The 22,375-nt window shown below is 39.5% G+C and overlaps 1 protein-coding gene across 4 annotated transcripts in view; it reads right to left on the bottom strand.

Annotated features, from left to right (window-relative positions):
- BIRC6 (baculoviral IAP repeat containing 6) overlaps positions 1-22,375 on the bottom strand; it is a 1,530,571-nt gene that overhangs the window by 10,838 nt on the left and 1,497,358 nt on the right. For all 4 annotated transcript variants that reach the window (XM_033935681.1, XM_033935678.1, XM_033935679.1 and 1 more), the window contains one exon: positions 10,966-11,100. In XM_033935681.1, the coding sequence (XP_033791572.1) occupies positions 10,966-11,100 (135 nt within the window). The remainder of the gene's footprint in view (positions 1-10,965; positions 11,101-22,375) is intronic.

The following is a 22,375-nucleotide window of genomic DNA, read 5'->3' as shown; positions in this document are numbered from 1 at the left end:
CCATTTCATGGTCATTACAAAAAGTATTTTTTACATGGGGGGGTGTCAAAAAATGATGGGGCCCGGGTGCCACATACCCTAGGTACGCCACTGAAGAGAAGCTCACATTTGCACTTTGTTTCCTCCCCAGTTAGAGGCTGTAAACTCAAAAGACACCATCAACACCTTTTCTCACATCAAGCAGCATTATAGGGTAAAGATCTAGAACAATTGCGTACGCCTACTACTTATGGGGAATTCAAGAAACGCCTAAAAACATATCTGTTCCTGAAGTATCTAGGCAGCTGAACCATACAACTCTTTCTCCTCAATAACTGATCCCTTGAGCTGTTAATCACTAGCTTCCACTCTGTTAAGTTCAATCAATTTGTACCATCTTTTAATCTTTGTAAACCGCATAGAACTTCACGGTCCTGCGGTATATAAACTGTTATTATTATTATTAATAAAGAAAGGAAAATTACAAACAAATAAAACATTTCATAAATAATTCACTATCTCCTCAAGTCCACATAATGGGAGAATATATCCTGATATTAACTAATCGATACATTCAACATAATCCTGATCAAATAAATCAAATCAAACATTTATGGTGCATCATAAATCCGATAGAAAACAGAAGGTAGGATTAAATGGTCATTTTTCTCAATGGAGGAGAGTAAATGGAGAAATGCCGCAGGGATTTGTACTGGGACCGGTGCTATTTAACTTATTTATAAATTATATTGAAATTGAAACAACAAGTGAGGTGATTAAATTTGCAGATGACACTAAACTGTTCAAAGTTGTCAAAATGCATGCAGATTGTGAAAAATTGCAGGCAGACCTTAGGAAATTGGAAGACTGGGTGTCCAAGAGGCAGATGAAATTTAATGTGGACAAATGCAAAGTGATGCACATTAGGAAGAATAACCCGAATCACAGTTACCGGATGCTAGGGTCCACCTTGGGGGTTAGCGCCCATGAAAAGGATCTGGGTGTTATCGTAGACAATACAATGAAACCTTCCGCCAAATGTGTGGCAGTGGCCAAAAAAGCAAACATGATGCTAGGAATTATTAAAAAAGAGATGGTTAACAAGATTACGAATGTTACAATGCCCTTGTATCCCTCCATCTCAAGAAAGATATAGTGGCGCTAGAAAAGGTTTAAAGAAGAGCGACCAAGATAATAAAGGGGATGGAACTTCTCTTGTATGTGGAAAGACTAAAAATGTTAGGGTTCTTCAGCTTGGAAAAGAGACTGCTGAGGGAAGATATGATTGAAGTCTACAAAATCCTGAGTGGAGTAGAACGGATACAAGAGGATCAATTTTTTACTCCGTCATAAATTACAAAGACTAGAGGATACTTGATGAAGTTATAGGGACATACTTTTAAAACCAATAGGAGGAAATTTTTTTCCAGTCAGAGAATAGTTAGACTCTGGAACACATTGCCAGAGGTTGTGGTAAGAGCGGATAGCTTAGCTGGTTTTAAGAAAGGTTTGGACAAGTTCCTGGAGAAAAAGTCCATAGACTATTCTTGAGAAAGACATGGGGGAAGCCACTGCTTGCCCTGGATCGGTGGCATGGAATATTGCTACTCCTTGGGTTTTTGCCAGGTACTAGTGACATGGATTGTCCACCGTAAGAATGGACATGATGGACCATTGGTCTGACCCAGTAAGGCTATTCTTATGAGCTTGTACCCTTCTTGCAGAATGTCCAGCACCTAGTGATCTGTGGTAATGTCCATCCACTCCTTCAGGAATGCCGAGAGCCTCCCTTAGATCCGCAGACAGTTGGCTGAGCACCTGGATTCATAACTGCTTCTTTGGGGCTGAAGGAGAGCAGGCTCCTGATGTCTGCCGTCACTTAGCTCCACCAAACCATTGTTTGGTATTTTGACAAGATATATGGCTTGAGGAGCCAAAACGAAGAACATAAGAATAGCCTTAATGGGTCAGACCAATGGTCCATCACTAGTACCTGGCAAAAACCCAAAGATTAGCAACATTTCATGCTACCAATCCAGGGCAAGCAGAGGCTTCCCCCATGTCTTCATAACAGACTATGGACTTTTCCTCCAGGAATTTATCCAAACCTTTCTTAAAACCAGCTATGCTATCCACTTTTACCACAACTCCTTGCAACGCGTTCCAGAGCTTAACTATTCTCTGAGTGAAAAAATATTTCCTCCTATTGGTTTTAAAAGTATTAAGAGAAAATATTTTTCACTCGGAAAATGAAAATGAATCACTGGACCACTGTTTGATCCACAACATCTGGCATGCAGAGACAGAGTAAGCTGACAACTTGTTACTACTCTGAATAATCCTACAGGGCATCAGCCACATAGTCCAATCCAGAAATAAAAAAAAAATGGAAGGGTTGTAGGAACGATGGCATCAGGATCATGATGCAGCTTGGAATGATAGGGTCTAGCGACAAAGGATGCAGCTGTGGCCACTCTCAAACCTAATGGTGCAGAATCAAAAGGTCATTTCAGCACAAAATTGAATCTAAGGACTTGTGAGTCCTTCAATACCACTCTGCAGGGCCGCCATCAGAAATTTCTGGGCTCCTTAGTGAGCAATCCTATTGGGCCCCCTACGCACCCCTTCCCCCCCGACCCCCCTTCTTCCATGGGCTGAATACACATATACTTTTCTCTGTCGCCGCACTCTTTGACCAAAAGATTTGAAAGCCTGCAACCATGTCAAGGTAGACTCTTTCAGCAGGGCCCTAACCTAACCTAAACTAATCTATACCTATCTATTCTAAACTAACATATGTCTAATACTGAACTAATAACAAACTAACAAACATTTGCATAATAAATAACTAATAAATATTAGTGCTAGTAGCTATAATTCACTTTTGAATGTAAAATCTCAGTTAAGGATTTCTTTTGATCTTTGTAGGCCAGAAGTAGATCACAATTGCACAATATTTTTTGTAACAAGTATTAAATATGTTTTTATAAATACTGTAAGCTTAATAAATATATCAGAAAAAACTACACATCTGAGCGCATATCTAAACATACACATCTGAGCGCATATCTGAACACACACATCTGTATGATCCCATCCTCCTCAGCTTGCCTATAGCTGCATCATGCATTTTAAAAATGTACAATATGTTGATATGTGCACCTTCCTTCCTTCCCATCCATCCTCCTCAGCCTGTCCTTACACATCCACAGCTGCATGTTAATAATGATGTATATGTTATGATGATAAATAAGTGCATATGAGCACATCATTAACATGCAGCTATGGATGAATATATAATGATGTTATGAGTGTGCACCTCTTCCTTCCCATCCTCCTCAGCATGTCACATACAGCATGTTACATTACACAGACTTTGTGTAATGTAACATGCTGTATGTGACATGCTAAGAAGGATGGGAAGGAAGAGGTGCACACTCATAACATCATTATATATTCATGAATCAATCTGATAATCATCACCACCAGGCTGTGTGTGTTATGGGATGGAGGAAGAAAGGTGCATGGGATGGAGGAAGAAAGGTGCATGTTTAAATTGCGCGGGGACAGAAATCCCACCCGTCCCCGTGAGGACTCCCACCCGTCCCCGCGAGGAATCCCTCCGTCCTCACCCGTCCCGAGGAATCCTTTCCGTCCCCGCCCGTCCCTATAAACTACAGAAATAGTTATTTCATTTAATTATGCTACTGAACTAAAGGCTCTGGTAGAAACCCATTTAAAAATAAGCAAAAAGACTTTATTAATTTGGAAATATTAATTGGGAAGAATACATACTTTGTAAACGGGTTTCTACCAGAGCCTCTAATGTTTATAAATTTTTATCAACACAACTAATATACTACTTTATCCTGAAGCAAAAAAAAAAAAAAAAGAATTTTTTTCCTATCTTTGTTGCCTGTTTTCTGCTTTCTCATGTTCTCATTTAATTCCTTCCATCCACTGTCTCTCTTCTTTCTGCGTCTTCCATTTGCTCTGTTACTGTGCCTCTCCCTTTCTCCCCCCTCCCAAATTGGTCTGGCACCCATCTTCTTCCCTCCGCTCCCCCCATAGTCTGGCATCTCTGTCTTCTTCCCTGCCAGTGTCTTCTCCCCCCCATCTTCCCCATGTCCTGTCAACATCCTTCTCCCCCCCTCTGTCTTCCCCATGTCCTTTCAGCATCCTTCTCTCCCTCCCTCTGTCTTCCCCATGTGCTTTCAGCGTCCTTCTCCACCCCTTTGTATTCCCCATATCCTTTCAGGGTCCTTCTCCCCCCTCTGTCTTCCCCATGTGCTTTCAGCGTCCTTCTCCCCCCCTGTCTTCCCCATGCCCTTTCAGCGTCCTTCTCCCCCCATCTTCCCATGTCCTTTCAGCATCCTTCTCCACCTCTTTGTCTTCCCCAGTGCTTTCAGCGGCCTTCTCCCCCCTCAGTTTTACCCATTTCCCTTAAGCGTCTTTTCTTCTCCACTCTACCTTTCCTCCCTTTCTCCCTCCCTGCCCCTTACCTTTGTGGTGCTTCCCCACCCGACCGACAACAGAACAGGCCCGGTTGGACAAACCTCCCTGACCTGTAGCCGCGAATCTAAATTACCTTCTTACAGCAGCTGGAGTATTGAAGTTGCTGTAAGAAGATAATTTAGATTCGCTGCTAAGGGCAGGGAGGTTTGTCGGCTGGGCCTGTGCTGGTCGGTCGGTCGGGGGAAGCGCCACAAGGCTAAGGGGACCTGACCGGCTGTGCACACTCCCCCACATGGCTGCACCGGAGCGGACCGCCCCCCTCCCCTTTGGTACACGACTGCCTTTTCCCTACCGCAAGCAGCCGCAAGCAGCCGACCGGAAGTCTTCCCGATGTCAGCGCTGACGTCGGAGGAAGGGAGAGCTTTGCTTAAGCCCTCCCTCCGACGTCAGCGCTGACATCGGGAAGACTTGCGTTTGGTTGTGTGCTGCGGCAGGGCAGGTAAGGAGAAGGAGAGGAGACTATGCTTGCGACCCTGGGGGAGCCTGGGCCCCCTGTCAGCTCCGGGCCCCTGAATGCAGGACTGGTAGTACTGCCCTGATGGCGGCCCTGCCACTCTGCCTTCACTGAGGAGAGAAGTGCACTTAGGAACCTGCGCTACCAGGGTGTCCACCTTTGGGGAAACAAAATGCTGATTAAAGGACTTTGCCATCAGATATAGTAAAGACATGGCCACTGTTAGAGGACCCTACGGTACTTCCTCAAGTACAAACTAAATCCCACTTAAGGGTATTCAAACGAGATCATGTAACCTGCTTGGATAGGGATAATGCAATCCCAGGATATCTCAATCCAATACCAAGTCATTCAAGGTTCAAAATTACCATCACTGACCAGATTACCTCCACCTCCTATTTTGTATATAAATTTTTACTGTATCATGAATAAATTCTTCTTTTTTAATTTTTCTTTTATACACAGCAAATCTTATTAGAATCTCAGAGAGAGTGGGAGCCAGAAGGCCTTGACCATGCGCAGTTGCTCAAGGCCCAGCAGAATCAGAGGCAAGCAGCAGGCTCTTTGGGCACCGGCATGTCCTGTGGGTTGGTGCTGCGTGCTGGTGCCCGATCACGGCAAGGGTTTGGGGGGGGGGGGGGGTGATGCCTCACATATCGAGTCAATGCTTGGTTTGAGAGGCAAGATTTGCGAGAATGTTTTGCTCATCTTGAAACACACTCACAAACCGAGGTTTGACTGTATATATTTTTGAATAACCCATATACACACTGTTTAAATCATGTATACTGGATGTTCCTTTCACCTTTTAATATTTTTTCTACTACATGCGCATTTATAAACAGGATATGTGTTCTTTATCCACATATGCTTTATTTACGTGCCTTATGGAACTGTATTTCAATATAAATGTGTCGGTTTATTCTTTATTCCATTTGGCCATATTCATATGTTGTCATGGTTTGACCATGTTATCACTCATCATTTTTTCTTAAATCAAATTATCATTATGGAATTGGAGTGATCATTTGATCACTCTTTTTTTCTTTATCAAATTATATATAAGGAGGCTCCACGCATTGTATTACTAAGGGATCCAAGAAGAAAAAGAACAAAGAACCGGCTTGGCTCACTGTAGAGGTAAAGGAAGTGATCAGAGACAAAAAAACTTTGTTTAAGGAATGGAAAAGGTCAAAAATTGACAAAAACTGTAATAAGCACAAACAACATCAACGCAGGTGCCATAAGGCGGTAAAAGGAGCCAAAAGAGACTACGAGGAGAAAATAACCAAGAGGGAAAAAATATCTGGCTGTTCTTTCGATATATTAAGGGGAAACGACCCACAAAGGAAGCGGTGGGACCATTGGATGACCAAGGAATAAAGGAAGCGCTAAAGGAGGACAAAGCAATCGCTGACAAACTGAACACATTTTTTGCGTCTGTATGTACTAAAGAGGATATACACAGCATACCAGAACCCATCAGGCTATATGCTGGAAGCGAAAATGGGAAACTGAGAGGGTTAACAGTCAGTCTAAAAGAGGTAAGCAGGCAGATTGATAGATTTAAGAGCAATAAATCCCCGGGACTGGATGGTATACATCCGAGGGTCATCAAGGAACTGAAAGGGACTATAGCTGAACTGCTTCAGCTAATAGCCAATCTGTCGATCAAATCGGGAAAGATTCCGGAGGACTGGAAGGTGGCAAATGTTACGCCGATCTTCAAAAAAAGTTTGAGGGGAGACCCGGGAAACTACAGACCGGTGAGTCTGACCTCGGTACCGGGAAAGATGGTGGAGGCACTGATAAAAGACCGCATCATTGATCACCTTGACGAACACGGTCTGATGAGGACCAGCCAGCACGGTTTCAGCAAAGGCAGATCTTGATTGACAAATTTGCTGCACTTCTTCGAGGGAGTAAACAAGCAGATAGACAAGGGCGACCCGGTAGACATTGTATATCTGGATTTTCAAAAGGCGTTTAAAAAGGTTCCGCATGAACGACTACTTCGGAAAATTGCGAGCCATGGATCGAGGGTGAAAGACTCACATGGATTAAAAACTGGCTGGAGCATAGGAAACAGAGAGTGGGGGGTAAATGGGCAATACTCGGACTGGAAGAGTGTCATCAGTGGGGTGCCGCAAGGCTCAGTGCTTGGACCTGTGCTCTTTAACATCTTTATAAATGATCTGGACATAGGTACGACGAGTGAGGTGATTAAATTTGCAGATGATACGAAGTTGTTCAAAGTAGTGAAGACACAGGAGGATTGCGAAGATCTGCAACGTGACATAATCAGGCTCGAGGAATGGGCATCGACATGACAGATGAGGTTCAACGTGGATAAGTGTAACGTGATGCATGTCGGTAACAAAAATCTCATGCATGAATACAGGATGTCTGGGGCGGTACTTGGAGAGACCTTCCAGGAAAGAGACTTGGGAGTTCTGATCAACAAGTCAATGAAGCCGTCTGCGCAATGTGCAGCGGCGGCGAAAAGGGCTAACAGAATGCTAGGAATGATAAAGAAGGGGATCACGAACAGATCAGAGAAGGTTATCATGCCGCTGTACTGGAGTACTGCGTTCAGCACTGGTCGCCGTACATGAAGGAGGACACGGTACTACTCGAAAGGGTCCAGAGAAGAGTGACTAAGATGGTTAAGGGGCTGGAGGCGTTACCGTACAGTGAAAGATTAGAGAAACTCAGCCTCTTCTCCCTCGAACAGAGGAGATTGAGAGGGGACATGATTGAAACATTTAAGGTACTGAAGGGAATAGACTTGTTGGAAAAGGACAGGTTGTTCACTCTCTCCAAAATTGAAAGGGGACAGATTCTGTACGAACGTAAGGAAGTTCTTCTTCACCCAGTGAGTGGTAGAAAACTGGAATGCTCTTCCGGAGTCTGTCAGGGGAAAACACCATCCAGGGATTCAAGTTCCTGCTAAACCGGAACATACACAGGTAGGGCTAGTCTCAGGGTGCTGGTCGGTCCGCTTGAGCGGACTGCTGGGCACGATAGACCGCTGGTCTGACCTAGCAGTGGCAATTCTTATGTTCTTACTATGTAAGGTTTTCATTTATGTAATATTAATGCAAAATTTTAATGCCTACCACTAGGCTCCTAAAGATGTATGGGTTTTTCATTATTTAACACCTTATTCATAATTGGTTCAATATACATTGTTTTCACATACATTATATCTTTCCATCCATTCACTAGGGCAGGAGTGCCCAACACGTCGATCGGATTGACAAGTAGCTCAGGAAGGCAATGCGAGTCGATCGCGGAGCCCATCCCGGGCTCCGTGATAGACTCGTGTTGCCGTCCTGATCTACCGGGCCGATCAGCCTTCCTCTCCAGTGTTCTCTCTAGGGCCTTTTAGCTGGGCGGTCGGTCCGCCCAGCTGTCATCTGCTGCTGCCGCCCCTGCTGAACATTAAAAAAAAAAACAAAAAAAAACCGGCTTGGATATTTCAGCCCGTAGCAAACTTATGCTCCGGGCTCTAACGGGTGCGTGCCGGTTTCCCTTCTCTTCCCTCCGAAACTGGAAGTTATGTCCGGGGGGGGGGGAAGGGAAGCCAGCATGCACATGTTGAGAGCCCTGAAGCAAGCTTTCGCTACGGGCTAAGGCGGGAGACAGATTAGTGAAGCATTTCCTCTTCTTGCTGCCGGGTCCTGCCTACTTTCTGTTTCCGCGAAGGCAGGACCCGGCAGCATTTCCCCCATTAGGTCGATCGCGATCTTGGGCCAATCAGCCTTCCTCTCCCCGACGGCAGAATTGACGTCGGGGAGAGGAATGCTGGTCGGCCGAAGCAGGGAGAGCTTGGGGCGGCATCGGCTTTCGGGCCTGTTATTGGTGGCGGTTTGGGTCCTGGTCCCCGATGGCAGTGGCTTGTGGGAGGGCAGGGAGAAAGAAAGAAAAAGGGCAGGCAGGGAGACAGAAGGAAAGAAGAGAAACAGAAAAAAAGAAAGGGAGGCAGAAAGAAAGAAAGGGCAGGGAGAGAGGAAGGAAAAGTTGGGAGAGGGAATGAGGTCTGGAGGAGAGGAAGCATACAGGCTAAAAGAAGGGAAGAAAGATTGGATGCACAGTCAGAAGAAGAAAGTGCAACCAGAGACTCATGAAATCACCAGACAAGGTAGGAAAAATGATTTTATTTTAAATTTAGTGATCAAAATGTGTCTGAATTTATATCTGCTGTCTATATTTTACACTAAGGTCCCCTTTTACTAAACCGCAATAGAGTTTTTTAGTGCAGGGAGTCTATGAGCGTCGAGAGCAGCGCTGGGCATTCAGCGCAGCTCCCTGCGCTCTAAAAACTGCTATCGTGGTTTAGTAAAAAGGGAGGGGGGTATATTTGTCTATTTTTGTATGGTTGTTACTGAGGTGATAGTGCATAGAGTCATCTGCTTTGACCTCTTTGAAAAACCCTGGAATAGGAATGATAATTAACATTTTCTATGCGTACAGTGTGCGTTGTGTTTTTTTAAAATTTTATTGTTGGTAGATCATTTTGACTTGGTCATTTTAAAAGTAGCTCGCAAGCCCAAAAAGTGTGGGCACCCCTGCACTAGGGTCACATCATAATTCATCTATATGCTTTTTACAGTTAGCCTTTCTATTTTATATTTCATTTGAATTGTTTTATACATCTTCAATGCTTCTTTCATGACATACAATTAATATTAACTTTCACCACTTTTGATAATCACCCACACATGCCTTTTCAGCCCACATTACCAAACATAATAGCCTGCTCTTTTCACAAACTCAATCACAGCATTCATCAGAATATTTCTCCGCATCAGTCTGCCTTTTTTTCCACCATTCCACGTTGCACTTCTCTATCTCCGACTTCTCTTCGGGTCACATACCACACAACGGAGCAGTGCAAAGGTAATAGCATAATCCAGCATGGTTCCACTATTTGCCCCCTCTTTTTCACACACTCTAGCCACAGCTGGCTTCTTTTTCCTCACATATCTATGTTCTTGCATATGTCACCATCCTTCCTGTTGCTCACGCGATTATTTTTCAGTCTCACAATTCGCTGCATCCTTCAAGCTCTGTCTCTCCAATCATTATCCACAGGCTTAACTTCTTTTATTTCAAATCTTCCCCTTTTGTTTTTAATGTATCCAGTTGTTTCCAGTTGTTATCCATAAGCTTTTCCTTGAATATGATACACTTTTGGTATGTATTTTAGTGTGCTATACACACTGATATATCTCCTCTATCCTTTTATGCATATTTTCACAATCTTCAGGGTTTTTTTGGCTTTCACGGATACCACTTCTCATAACACATGGCATTTCTTCTTGCACTCTTCACTTGACTCATCAAGATTTCACCATCATGCTCACATTATTTTTAAGCAGGTTTATACTACCATACTCCACAATTTTGCACATGATTGTCTCACACTATCACATATAGGATCATTTTTTTTGCTGTCACCATTCTCACTCCTCTTTACTCACATACACCGTATATATTTGCTTATATAGTATTCCCCCGAAATTTGCGGGGGTTTTGTTCCAGGAACACCCGTGAATTTTGAAAAACTGCAAATGCAGTTTTGAATCTGTAAAAAGGCAGGAGAGGGCAGCTGGGGAGCCGGTGGTTGCACAATCATACCCAGTATGCTCGGGAAGGGGGGGGGGGGGAGGAGGAGGAATCGGCTGTGAGAAGGCTGATTTGCGGACTCATTCCCTGCATTTTCTGACTGGAAGAGGAAGCCAGAAAATACCACAAATAACTGAGTCTACAAATCGCGAATTTGCGGGGGAACACTGTACATATTTAATTGTCCACATTAGGAATTCTGAGGAAGGAGTGTTTCTTCAAAACACGGACCATGTCGGGTCTCGATTCATCACTGTTTCATGACTGTATTTATGTTTGTTCATTAAAGACTTGGTGTCTTGCACATCATCCCTGCAGTTTTTGCTTTTGTTCTTCGATTCAGCTTATCTGATTCTGCATGGTCTTATGATTTATTGCTTTCTTACCTTAAGAGCTGCTGCATGGTGGGACATGGTCCTCCCTACCCGTTTGTCACTACTGTACTGCTGTATATCTGCAATCCACTCCTCACACTGAGCCATGACCTCTGCTCTTTTCAGAAAAAAATGCTTGTGTATCACCTGTAAGACACCAAAAGGTAATGGAAAGATGACAGAGAAGTTAATCAATGCCATTTGATGCAGCAAATTTCTCATTCAAAATATTTTAGTTTTATTCCCAAAAATGAACAAGTATTTTTGAGTCCATACTATAATAAGTAATACAAAATTATGATTTAACAAATTGTTAAATGTATCAAAGAGTGCCACTAACAGTCCATGTATCTCATGAGCTATTAATTTGACACAAAGGACTTGATTTATAAAAGTCCCCACCAGCCCCCAACATGAACAACAGGTTACAAATCTGTCATAAAATATGTTCTTTTTTTTTTAATTTTTATTTATTAAATTTTCATTCTTACAATAAATAAATAGCATAATATATAATTTATAATAATTATAGTTGTATGTACAATATCATATCATATACATTGAATCCCTTTCCCCTGTTATTTGTTTTTTTATTTTTTCTCATATTAATTTCTATGTTTCCCACCCTAACCCTATATTATTATTATCAATGTGTTAAGATATCTGATCTTTAGAATATTTAGTCAATGGATCCCATATTTTCTTAAAATTTTTTATATTTCCTTGTTGTAATGCCAATATTTTCTCCATTTTGTAAATGTGACACACCGAGTTCCACCAGAATGTATAATTTAGCTTGGTATAATCCTTCCAATTTTGTGTGATTTGCTGCATGGCAGCAATATTAAAAGCAATTTGTTATTATTTGCTGATATTGGACTTTGTGTTCTCATTGCAGTACCAAATAATATGGTATCATATGAGAGACCAATATGATTTTCTAGTAATATGTTAATTTGGGGCCAAATTAAATTCCAAAAGGCTTTTATGCAAGGACTAAAAAAAATTAAATGATCTAATGTCCCTATTTCTATTTTACAATGCCAGCATCTATTAGATCTAGTATTATCTATTTTTTGCAAGCGCGTCGGGGTCCATAACACTCTATGTAATAAAAATATCCATGTTTGACTCATAGATGCTGACTTTGTTAATCTTAATCTCCTGGACCAGAATCTTGGCCATTGAGATGCAGAAATTGTCTGTCCAATCTCAATGCTCCAAATATCCCTAAGTCCAGTTTTTTTTATTTATTTAGAAATCCATATATTAATTTATACCATTTTGCGGCTTGGTGTCCCAAGAAATCCGCCTGGAAACATAAAACTTGCAAACTATATTCCATTCAGGGAACCCTACCTGAATGGCTTGCTTCAATTGCATCCATTTAAAATATTGTGTTTTATTTAGTCCAAATTTATTTTGCAATTGTGAAAAACTAAGCAAGGAACCTTCTGATATGACATCATTCAATGTTCTTATTCCTGCATTTATCCATTGTTTCCAGACGATTTTAAATCCACCAATTCTAATCCTGGAGTTTACCCATATTGATTGATTTAGAGATTTAGCTATTGGTTCTGGTGATAAGTTACTTATGTATCTCAATGTTTTCCAAGTATCTAAAAAGATTCTGTTATCTTTATATCTCTTAGGCATAGTTATGGTAATTAGATGTTCCGGATATAAAGGGAACAGGAGTCGCCATTCTAAATACAGCCATTTTCGATAAGATCTGGGAGGATCCAATACATACCCTGTCTTAAAATATAGGCTTGATGATACCTATAAAAATTTGGAAAATTTACCCCCCCTTCTACAATTGGTCTTTGTAATGATACTAAAGCGATTCTTGGTCTTTTCCCAAACCAAACAAATTTTGTAAGAATATTGTTAAGTTTTTTATAAAATGACCCCTGAAAAAATATTGGTATCATACTCATTTGGTAACAAACCACAGGCAATACCATCATTTTAATTGTTTGAATTCTTCCCCACCAAGAAAGATGTAATGGATTCCATTGCTCACACATTTCTGTTATTTTTTTCAATAAAAGTTTTTCATTCTCTTTGACTGTGTCTTCAATTGTATTTTTGATCATAATTCCTAAGTATTTTATTCCATCCTCTTTCCAAATAAATGAATATGGGTCAAATAGTCCTTTCGTACAATGAACATTAATTGGGAGGACTTCAGATTTGCTCCAATTAATTTTATATCCAGAAAAAGTGCCGAATTTCTCTAATAAATTAAGTATACATGGAATAGTAGTATCCGGTTCTCTTAAATATAATAAAATATCATCTGCATATGCAGAAAGTTTAAATTCCCAGTTGGAAAACGTGATTCCCTTTATCTCCTTAGTCTTATTTATTGCAATTAATAAAGGTTCTAGGACAATATCGAAAAGTAATGGAGACAAAGGGCAACCTTGTCTAACTCCCCTATGCAAATTAAATCTAGTTGATAAATTATTATTAATATATAATCTTGCACCAGGAGAGCTATACAATGTCTGGATCATTTTAATAAAACCGGAGCCTATACCAAACCATTGTAAAGCTTGATACATAAAAGTCCATTCCACTCTATCAAAAGCTTTTTCTGCATCTAAAGATACTAGAAAAGCTGGATCATTTATATTTTTTGCTAAATTTAATGAGTGGAATGCTAGTCTAGTATTATTTGATGAATATCTTTTAGCAATAAATCCTGTTTGATGTACATCAGTAATGAAAGGAAGAGCTTTTGCCAATCTAAGTGCTAATACTTTAGCCATTAACTTATTATCCACATTTAATAACGAAATAGGCCTGTAATTTGAAACCAGAGTAGGATCTTTGTTTGGTTTTGGTAAGACTATAATTATCGATTCTGCCATAGTACCTGAAATATTTTCATTCTTTATTTGATATTGATACAAATTTAACAGATGTGGTAAAATGATATTTTGAAATGTTTTATAAAATTCAACAGTATATCCATCTCCACCTGGAGCGGATCCAACTCTAAGAAACTTCAATGCTGTTTCTATTTCTTTTAAAGATATAGGTTCTTCTAAACTTCCTTAGAAGTCCAAGAAAGGAATTTAAGAAAGTTAATCCTTCTTGTTCTTTTTTTTTATAAGAATTAGAAGTGTATAATTCTTCATAAAAATCAAGAAATTGTGTTATAATATCTTTTGTGCTGGTATGTGTGTTACCTTGTATATCTTTTATTGCAATAATCTTGGATTTTCTTTTTTTTGCTTTAAGAAAATTTGCTAATAATTTTCCCGCTTTATTTGAATTACCATAAAATTGTACTTGTTTATTGAAAATGTCTTTTCTCACATATTGAGAAGAAATCTCATTATATTTAACTTTTATTTTTAACAACTCTTGTAATGTATTGTTTTCCCATTTTTTAATTAATTTATTTTCTAATAATTTAATTTGTTTTTCCATATCTTCATATTGTTTTTTAAGTTGTTTTTTAATAAAAGCTGAATAAGAAATAATATTTCCTCTCATTGTTGCTTTAAAAGCATCCCATAAAATTTCTATATTAATGTCATCTGAAGAATTAAGTTGAAAGAATTCTTGCATTTTTACTTTAAGATCTTCTAAGAATTTCGAATCTGCTAATAAATCATTATTAAATCTCCATATTGAATTAAATTGATCAATATTATAATTCTTAAGGTTAATCCACACACCAGCATGATCTGAAATTATAATGGGATCTATAACTGCTTTTGATACACGCTGCGCTATGTTATTAGTTACAAATATTCTTGAAAAAGATTTATGGACCTGAGAACAAAAAGAATATTCCCGATCATTAAAATGAAGGATACGCCATATATCTATTAAATTACAAGATTGTATTAAATTATCTAGTCCTAAAGATTTTATGATTTTACTTGGTTTCTTGTCCACAATTGGATCCATTACAGCATTGAAATCTCCAGCTACTACTAAGTTAGAAGTAGCCAGTGGTAGTAATATCTGTTGAATTTGATTAAAGAACTCCATTTGGTTCGAATTAGGAGCATAAAGATTAAATAAATCCAGGGTTGTATTTCCCAGATCCATTTTAATATGTATCCATCTTCCTGAAGAGTCAGAATTTATTAATTTAAAATCAGCTTTGCATTTTTTATTTATTATTATTGCTACCCCTGCTTTCTTCCCTATTGCCGGTGAATAAAAACATTTTGATATCCATCCTTCTGTTAGCTTCCTAGATTCAGTGTCTGAAAGGTGTGTCTCTTGTAGGAAATAAATATCTGCGTTTTGCTTATGGAGAAAACCTAATATTTTTTTTCTTTTTATAGGATGATTTAAGCCATTGACGTTAATTGAAAAAATTTTAATATCCATTTACTTTTGTAATTAAATTTTGACATGAAATCATATAATTATTATTTTCAGATATCCACACATTGTAATAATATATTTTTCCCATTCTCTTTTTTCACCTCTTCCCTCCCTTCCCCCCCAATATTAATTGTGTATGCTTGGCAACACGCATCTTAGGTCAGGTATCAAAACACTCCATAAAAGTCCATTTCTTGTTAAGATTCAAATATAAGTCACAAATATTTCAAATATTACTAAATAGTATTAACAATCCATATAATATTTAAACATTTTGTCTTTTTATCCAATGTTAAATTTAATCTTTTCAAATATTATTTTCTGTATCATTTTCATATTTTATAACTATTAGTATATCTTATTAATTCAAATAATATGAAAAGTATTGTAAATTTCTTTTTTTTTTAAATTCTTTATATTATCTAATTCTATTTCTTTATAATATTTTTTTTTTAATTAATATATAAGTTTATGAATATATTCTAGATCCTTATATTTCTTTTAAACTTATATATTATTTAATGAGATGTTTTATTTCTTTGGAAAATAAACAATTTTTTACAGATGTGTGTTTCTTGTACTATGTGATTTTTCTCGTTCCAGAGCTTCCTTCCTTCATTATACAGAATTATACCTCATTCATATAACATACTTCCTAGTTTCGTTTTTAAGATGTATCAAAGTTAAAGATGTGTCCTTCCATTTTCTTTATTCATCCAAGTAAATATTATTTTTCTTCCTTTCTTCTTCGTATTTTTATATCCAGAGTATTATTCAGTTCTTTTCAATAAGTTCCGGTTCCAGCGACGATCTAATTTTGGTTTATTTTGTGATCTTTCATCCGATGTAATCCTTTATCCTTTATTTTCAAGTCTAGTAGTTTATTTATTCGTATTTATTCATAGTTCATCCGGTTTTAAGAGTTATTCTTTACGTGTATTTCCTTTTGCAAGGACTTCTGGGATTTGTAGTTCCATTGAACACGAGAAAGGATTTTAATAGGTTTATTTTCCCTGTATTGTCTTCTGAGAAGTAGGTTATATATACATTCATCTTCATTCATTCTTACATACATTCCATAGGAAGAAAGCTCTGGACTATGATTCAACCACATAATAGTATTTAGGATCTATTTATTACAGCATCTGTTTGTATTAATATCAATAGTTAATTTATTTATTAACTTTCTAAAACCAATTAAGGGCTTATATCTCGTTTTTATGTTTAAGTTCTTATTTATTATCTAATAAAATTATATTCTTCCTTTTTATAAATTATATTACTTTTATCTAAGATCTTATATACTTATATATTAGTTTATCTTTATCATTTGGAGAATCATTCTATTCTAGAATGTATAGTCTTTCCATATTTCTAGTAAAAAGATCGTTGAAGGAATTTTTGAATAGAATCAAAAACATTCTATACCGTTATTTATCTGCTAATTACTTATTATATTCAATCAATAATTTTAAAAAATACAAGGTGATATTAGCACTTCTTAATACAATGAAAAATATATCATTCCCACTACCTGTTTATATTATAAGACATTCAAACTTGACATTCAAAATATTTGAATTATAATAAAATAAAGAAAATTAAGATGACATTGGCATTTCCTGGTTTAGTATATATTTTTGTAGCTCTTCAGCATTATCAAAGGTTAAAGTTTTGTTTGCTATGGTTACTTTCATATTTGCTGGGTATACAAGACCAAATTTTGCTCCCAGTTCACGTAGTTGTGGTCTCAAATCCAGCAGTTTCTTTCTTTTAATTGCTGTGCTTTTTGCAAAATCCGGGACAAAGTGAATAAGGGCATCTTGATATTGTAATCCTTTATTCTGTTTTGCAAGATGAAAAATTTCCATGACCTGTTGGTGGCGTAATAGTTTAAATATCAGTGGCCTCAGTCCTTGATGCTTTTCTGACCTCTTTGTTGGCACTCTATGTGCTCTTTCAATCTCTATGGGATATTTAATTTGTAGAGGAAGTAGTTTTGGTAATAAGTTTTCTATAAAGGTCACCGGATTTCCCTTTTCTGCTCCTTCCGGTAAACCTATCAGACGAACATTGCTTCTTCTCTCACGGTTCGAGTAATCTTCCAATTCTTTAGTAAGTGTTTCAATTTTCTTTTTTTCAGTTTTTGTGTTTAGAATTTCCTCTTCCACAATTATCATTCTTTCTTCTAAATCGTTAGATTTTAATTCGATTAGATCCATCTTTTTATTTAGTGTTGAAACATCATCTGTTAATTCTGTAACTTTTTTTGTGAGAATTGAAAGCATTTGTTTGATTTCTTTAAGTTCTTTCATTACTTCTGGATCTGCGGTTTTGGATCCCGTCTCTTGTTCGGGCTTTGCTCTCTTGCTGCTTCCAGAGATTGCAAAGTCGTTTTTATTTTGCTTTCCTGACGCCATCGAGTTTATTTTTATCATAAAATTAATCTTAATTCTTCAAATTTTTGCGACTTTTTTATTCTTTCAAGGACTTTTTAAACGGAGCTCTTCTGTTAACCGACCTCCTTCATGCGTGTCCAAGCCACGCCCCCCATATAAAATATGTTCATGATTTGAAATTAAACCACACACTACTTGGAGGTACCATCTTCCTCCTCCCTCCAGATATCACAACATATTCTTTCAAGTGCCAGGGTCAGGCAAGTCTCAGTACTCAAGGGTAGCCAAAACCAGTCAGGTTATCAGAAAGGACACACTGACCATTTATTATCCAGAGATTTATGCATACATCTGGTCATGTGAACTAGGTTAATTTCAAATGGATGTCATCTTACTTGCAACCCTTGAAAGACCAAGCTCTTTTAGCGCTACTTTTCTATTACTTTGTCTTAGACTGGGATACATGTGTAAGTTTACACATGGTTGCATTTCAAACATGATTCTGCTTAGAATTTCAGTGCACATTCAAAACTTGTGTAGTCAACTCAGCTGCATTCTGCACTTCATATCAACTCCAAGACATTGTCCACTCTTATAGTGTTTTATACTCCCTCTATCCACCATATCCAGCACATTTTTAAAATATAGCATTCTCGAACCTAACATCACCTCTTTATCACATAGATCAAAAGAGTTTAATTGTAATAAAAAAAACAACAAAAAACATATTTCAAAAAGCTGAAGCAATTAAAAGTCAGTTCTACTGGTAGGAGAAATCACTACATATGCAGTGGGATTGCCCATGGGTGCAGGGTTATTGGATCACCATTTTTGGGATGCTATCTCAGATCTGGGGAGAGGTATGCGGGTCTTGTGGGATGCGGTGTAGAGAATGATATGGGGACAAATTTGACCCTCCGTCTCCGCAAGAACTCAATTTCCCCACCCCATCCCAACGGGTTTTGTCCCTATCCTATTCCTGTAAGCTCTGTTTTAACCACACAAGCCTCGAACACTTATGATTTTAAAGCGTTTGAGAATTGTGCAGATGAGGACAAAACTTACAGGAATGGGGTAGGGGCAGGGGCAGTGACAGAACTCACGGAGACGGGAAAATGAGTTATTGCGGGGATGGGGAAAAATTTATCCCTGTGTCATTCTTTAATGTGGTGTTCCTTCACTGATATGACCCTAATATGGATGTTGGAGAATTCAGTTTTTGTAAGTTATTTTTCTTTTCAGCTGCTAGGATAGTTTTGGCTGTTTGTTGGAAGCAACCAGAGCAACCTGACTGGCACTTGGTGGTGGATAAGTTACATCATTGGTATACTTTACATAAAATTATTTCTAAACATGGTTCACTGTGCCAGTTTGATCGTGTTTGGCAGTAGTTTGAAATGTGGGAGCTACAATGATTGAGTTTGCTTGTTTATATCTTTCTTCCTGTTATTCTTAGCTTGGGTCTCTTTGGAATAGTCCTGACTTATTCAGCTTAAGGGGTCTGGGGGAAGGGTTGGTTGGGTTTGATGAAATGTATTTATTGTTTTACTTTTCTTTCAAAAAAATTTCAAAAAAATTCAAAAATTTCAAAAAAATTTGTTCTTCTTGGGAGACCTTTAAACAACAGGCAGATTCCCTTAAAAATCGTTATCAAGAACGAGGTTATCCACATCATGTGATCCAGAAAGCATATCATAGAGCTAAGTATAGTAATAGAGAACAACTTCTTGAATATTGACAGAAATCAGAACAAGACATGACTTTTCCATATACAGTGGAACCTTGGTTTACGAGCATAATTCGTTCCAGAAGCATGCTCGTAAACCAAACTGCTCGTATATCAAAGCAAGTTTCTCCATAGGAAGTAAGGGAAACTGCTTTGATTCGTTCCACCTCCTCCCCCCCACGAGGCTACCAGCGCTGCTCCATTCTTCCCCCACCTTGAGGAATCCGACGCTGTTCCAAACCCCTCCCTGCGATCCAGCTTCCCCCCCTGCGAACCGGCATCCCCCCCCCGCTCGCGTTGCCCCCCCTCCACCGCGATCCTACTTCCCCCCTCCTGAGCAGTCAATCATACCCTTTACCCGACTTGGCACCAGTGCCGGTGCCCGAAGATCCTCCCTCTTCTGGCGCGGCTGGGCGGTGCGTCGGAGATCCTCCTTCTTCTGGTCTGGACTGGCTTTGAGCATTTGCGCATGCTCAAAGCCTTCTGGTCTTGCTCTCTCCGAGATTGAGAGCGAGACCAGAAGGCTTTGAGCATGCGCAAATGCTCAAAGCCAGTCCAGCCCAACCCAGAAGAAGGAGGATCTCCGACGCACCGCCCAGCCCAGGCTGCGCCAGAAGAGGGAGGATCTTCGGGCACCGGCACTGGTGCCAAGTCGGGTAAAATGTGTCATTGACTGCTCGGGGGGGGAGGGGGGGAAGTAGGATCACGGTGGAGGGGGGGCAATGCGAGCGGGGGGGATGCCAGATCGCTGGGGGGGATGCCGGATTGCGGGGGGGGAGCACTCGTACTGCGAGGCAAGCTTGGTTTACGAGGCAGCAAGTTTGCGAATGTTTTGTTCGTCTTGCAAAACACTCGCAAACTGGTGCACTTGTAAACCGAGGTACCACTGTATATTGAAGTTTTCATCAGTGGCTCAAAAATTGGGAAGAAAAATTAAAAATATTTGGCCTATGTTACAAGAAAAACAGTGCTTTCAGGACCGTGAATGTATTGTTACATTTTCAAGAAATCATAATTTGCAAGATAAGTTGTGTAAAAGTGATGTATGCTATGTGCTTGAGGCTTTTTTCTCCACCTGTTTTGTTTGAAAGTCAGATCTGAGAAATTGAGCCCACTGCTGGTGGGTGATATTTTTTGTTATTTATTTAAACGTCTATCATATCTTCCTTCTCCCGCCTTTCCTCCAAAACAGGGGTAGGGGACTCCGGCCCTCGAGAGCTGTATTCCAGTTGGGTTTTCAGGATATCCCCAATGAATATGCTTCTTTACCGAGAGGGTGATTGATAGATGGAATGGTCTTCCACGGCAGGTAGTCGAGGCTAGTAGCACATTCGACTTCAAGAAACGATGGGACAAACATGAGGTATGATAGAGGATAATTTCTCTAGGGTGGAAGGGAACATGATTGGGCAGACTTGTTGGGCCGTCGGCCCTTTTCTGCCGTCATATTCTATGTTTCTATGAAAGCAGTGCATGCAAATAGATCTCATGCATATTCATTGGGGAAATCCTGAAAACCCGACTGGAATACAGCTCTCAAGGACCGGAGTTCCCTGCTCCAAAGTATACAGATTGAGATCTTTAAGTCTGTCCCCATACATAATAATAATAATTTATTTCTTATATACCGCCAAAGCCATAGAAGTTCGAGGCGGTTTACAGTGAAGAAGAGCTGGACAATTAGCGAATGGGTACAATCAGAGAAAAGGTACAATCAGCAAGTACAATCAGTAAGTGGAACAATCAGCAGAATAGATACAATTAATAGAGGTAAGAAGGGGGGCTGGAGCAATGTAAGGGTCAGGAGAAGGTGAGCGGGAAGGGAGAAGAAAGGGGGTCTAGGGGGGAAGAGTAGGGTAGGAGTCTTGGGTTACAAATCGGTTAAATAGATTGGTTTTTAATAATTTTCTGCAGTTTAGGTAGGATGAAGAGCGCGAGAAAATATTACACAGCCAGTCATTTAGATGACCTGCTTGGAAGGCAATAGTTTTGTTCAGGTGTCTTTTGTAACGGCAGGCTTTTAGAGTTGGATGGCTGAAGAGATGAGCTTTGCGAGTGGATCTGGATGGATGATACATGGTAAAGTGGGGGACCATGTATAAGGGGGCTGAACCATGGATGGATTTGAAACAGAGGCAGGCAAACTTGAACAGCACTCTCGCCTCCAGGGGCAGCCAGTGTAGTTTTAGGTAGTAGGGAGTAATGTGATCCCATTTTTTCAGCCCAAAGATGAGTCGAATTGCTGAGTTTTGGATGATATGTAGTTTTTGAGTTTTTGAGTTTTTTGAAGGAACCCAGTTAGATAATGTTGCAGTAGTCGAGTAAGCTCAGGATGGAGGATTGGACCAGTAAGCGGAATGAGGGAGCATCAAAGTATTTTCTGATGGTTCTTAACTTCCAAAGGGTGGAGAAGCATTTTCTGACTAGTAGGTCGGTGTGTGTTTCGAAGGTGAGGTTGCGGTCTAGAGTCACTCCTAGAATTTTTATGGAGTCTGTGATGGGAAAGACTTGACCGTACAAGGAGATTGATGAGTCTTTGATTTTGTCGTTTGGGCTGGCCAGGAAGAATTTGGTTTTATCTGAGTTGAGTTTCAATTTGAAGTTGGACATCCATTGTTCGATTTGTTTGAGGATGGATGCCAGGTGACTTTTTGTCTCGGGAGTTACGCTGGTTAGGGGAAGGATTATGGAAATGGTTAGGGGAAGGATTATGGAAATGTCATCAGCGTAAATGTAAAATTTGATTTCCAGTTTTTGCAGAAGGTTCCCTAGTGCAGCCAGGTAGATGTTGAACAGGGTGGGGGAGAGAGGAGAGCTCTGCGGGACATCTTATCACGAAGACCACACACCATTTTAGTAGCCTTCCTCTGGACCGACTCCATCTTTTTGAAGGTGTGGACTCCAGAATTGTACACAATATTCTAAATGAGGTCTC

The sequence above is a fragment of the Geotrypetes seraphini genome, chromosome 3, assembly GCF_902459505.1.
Source record: "Geotrypetes seraphini chromosome 3, aGeoSer1.1, whole genome shotgun sequence".
NCBI classification, from domain to species: Eukaryota; Metazoa; Chordata; class Amphibia; order Gymnophiona; family Dermophiidae; genus Geotrypetes; species Geotrypetes seraphini.
The sequence above is the reverse complement of the archived record's forward strand: the minus strand, read 5'-3'. Positions and strand labels throughout refer to the sequence as shown.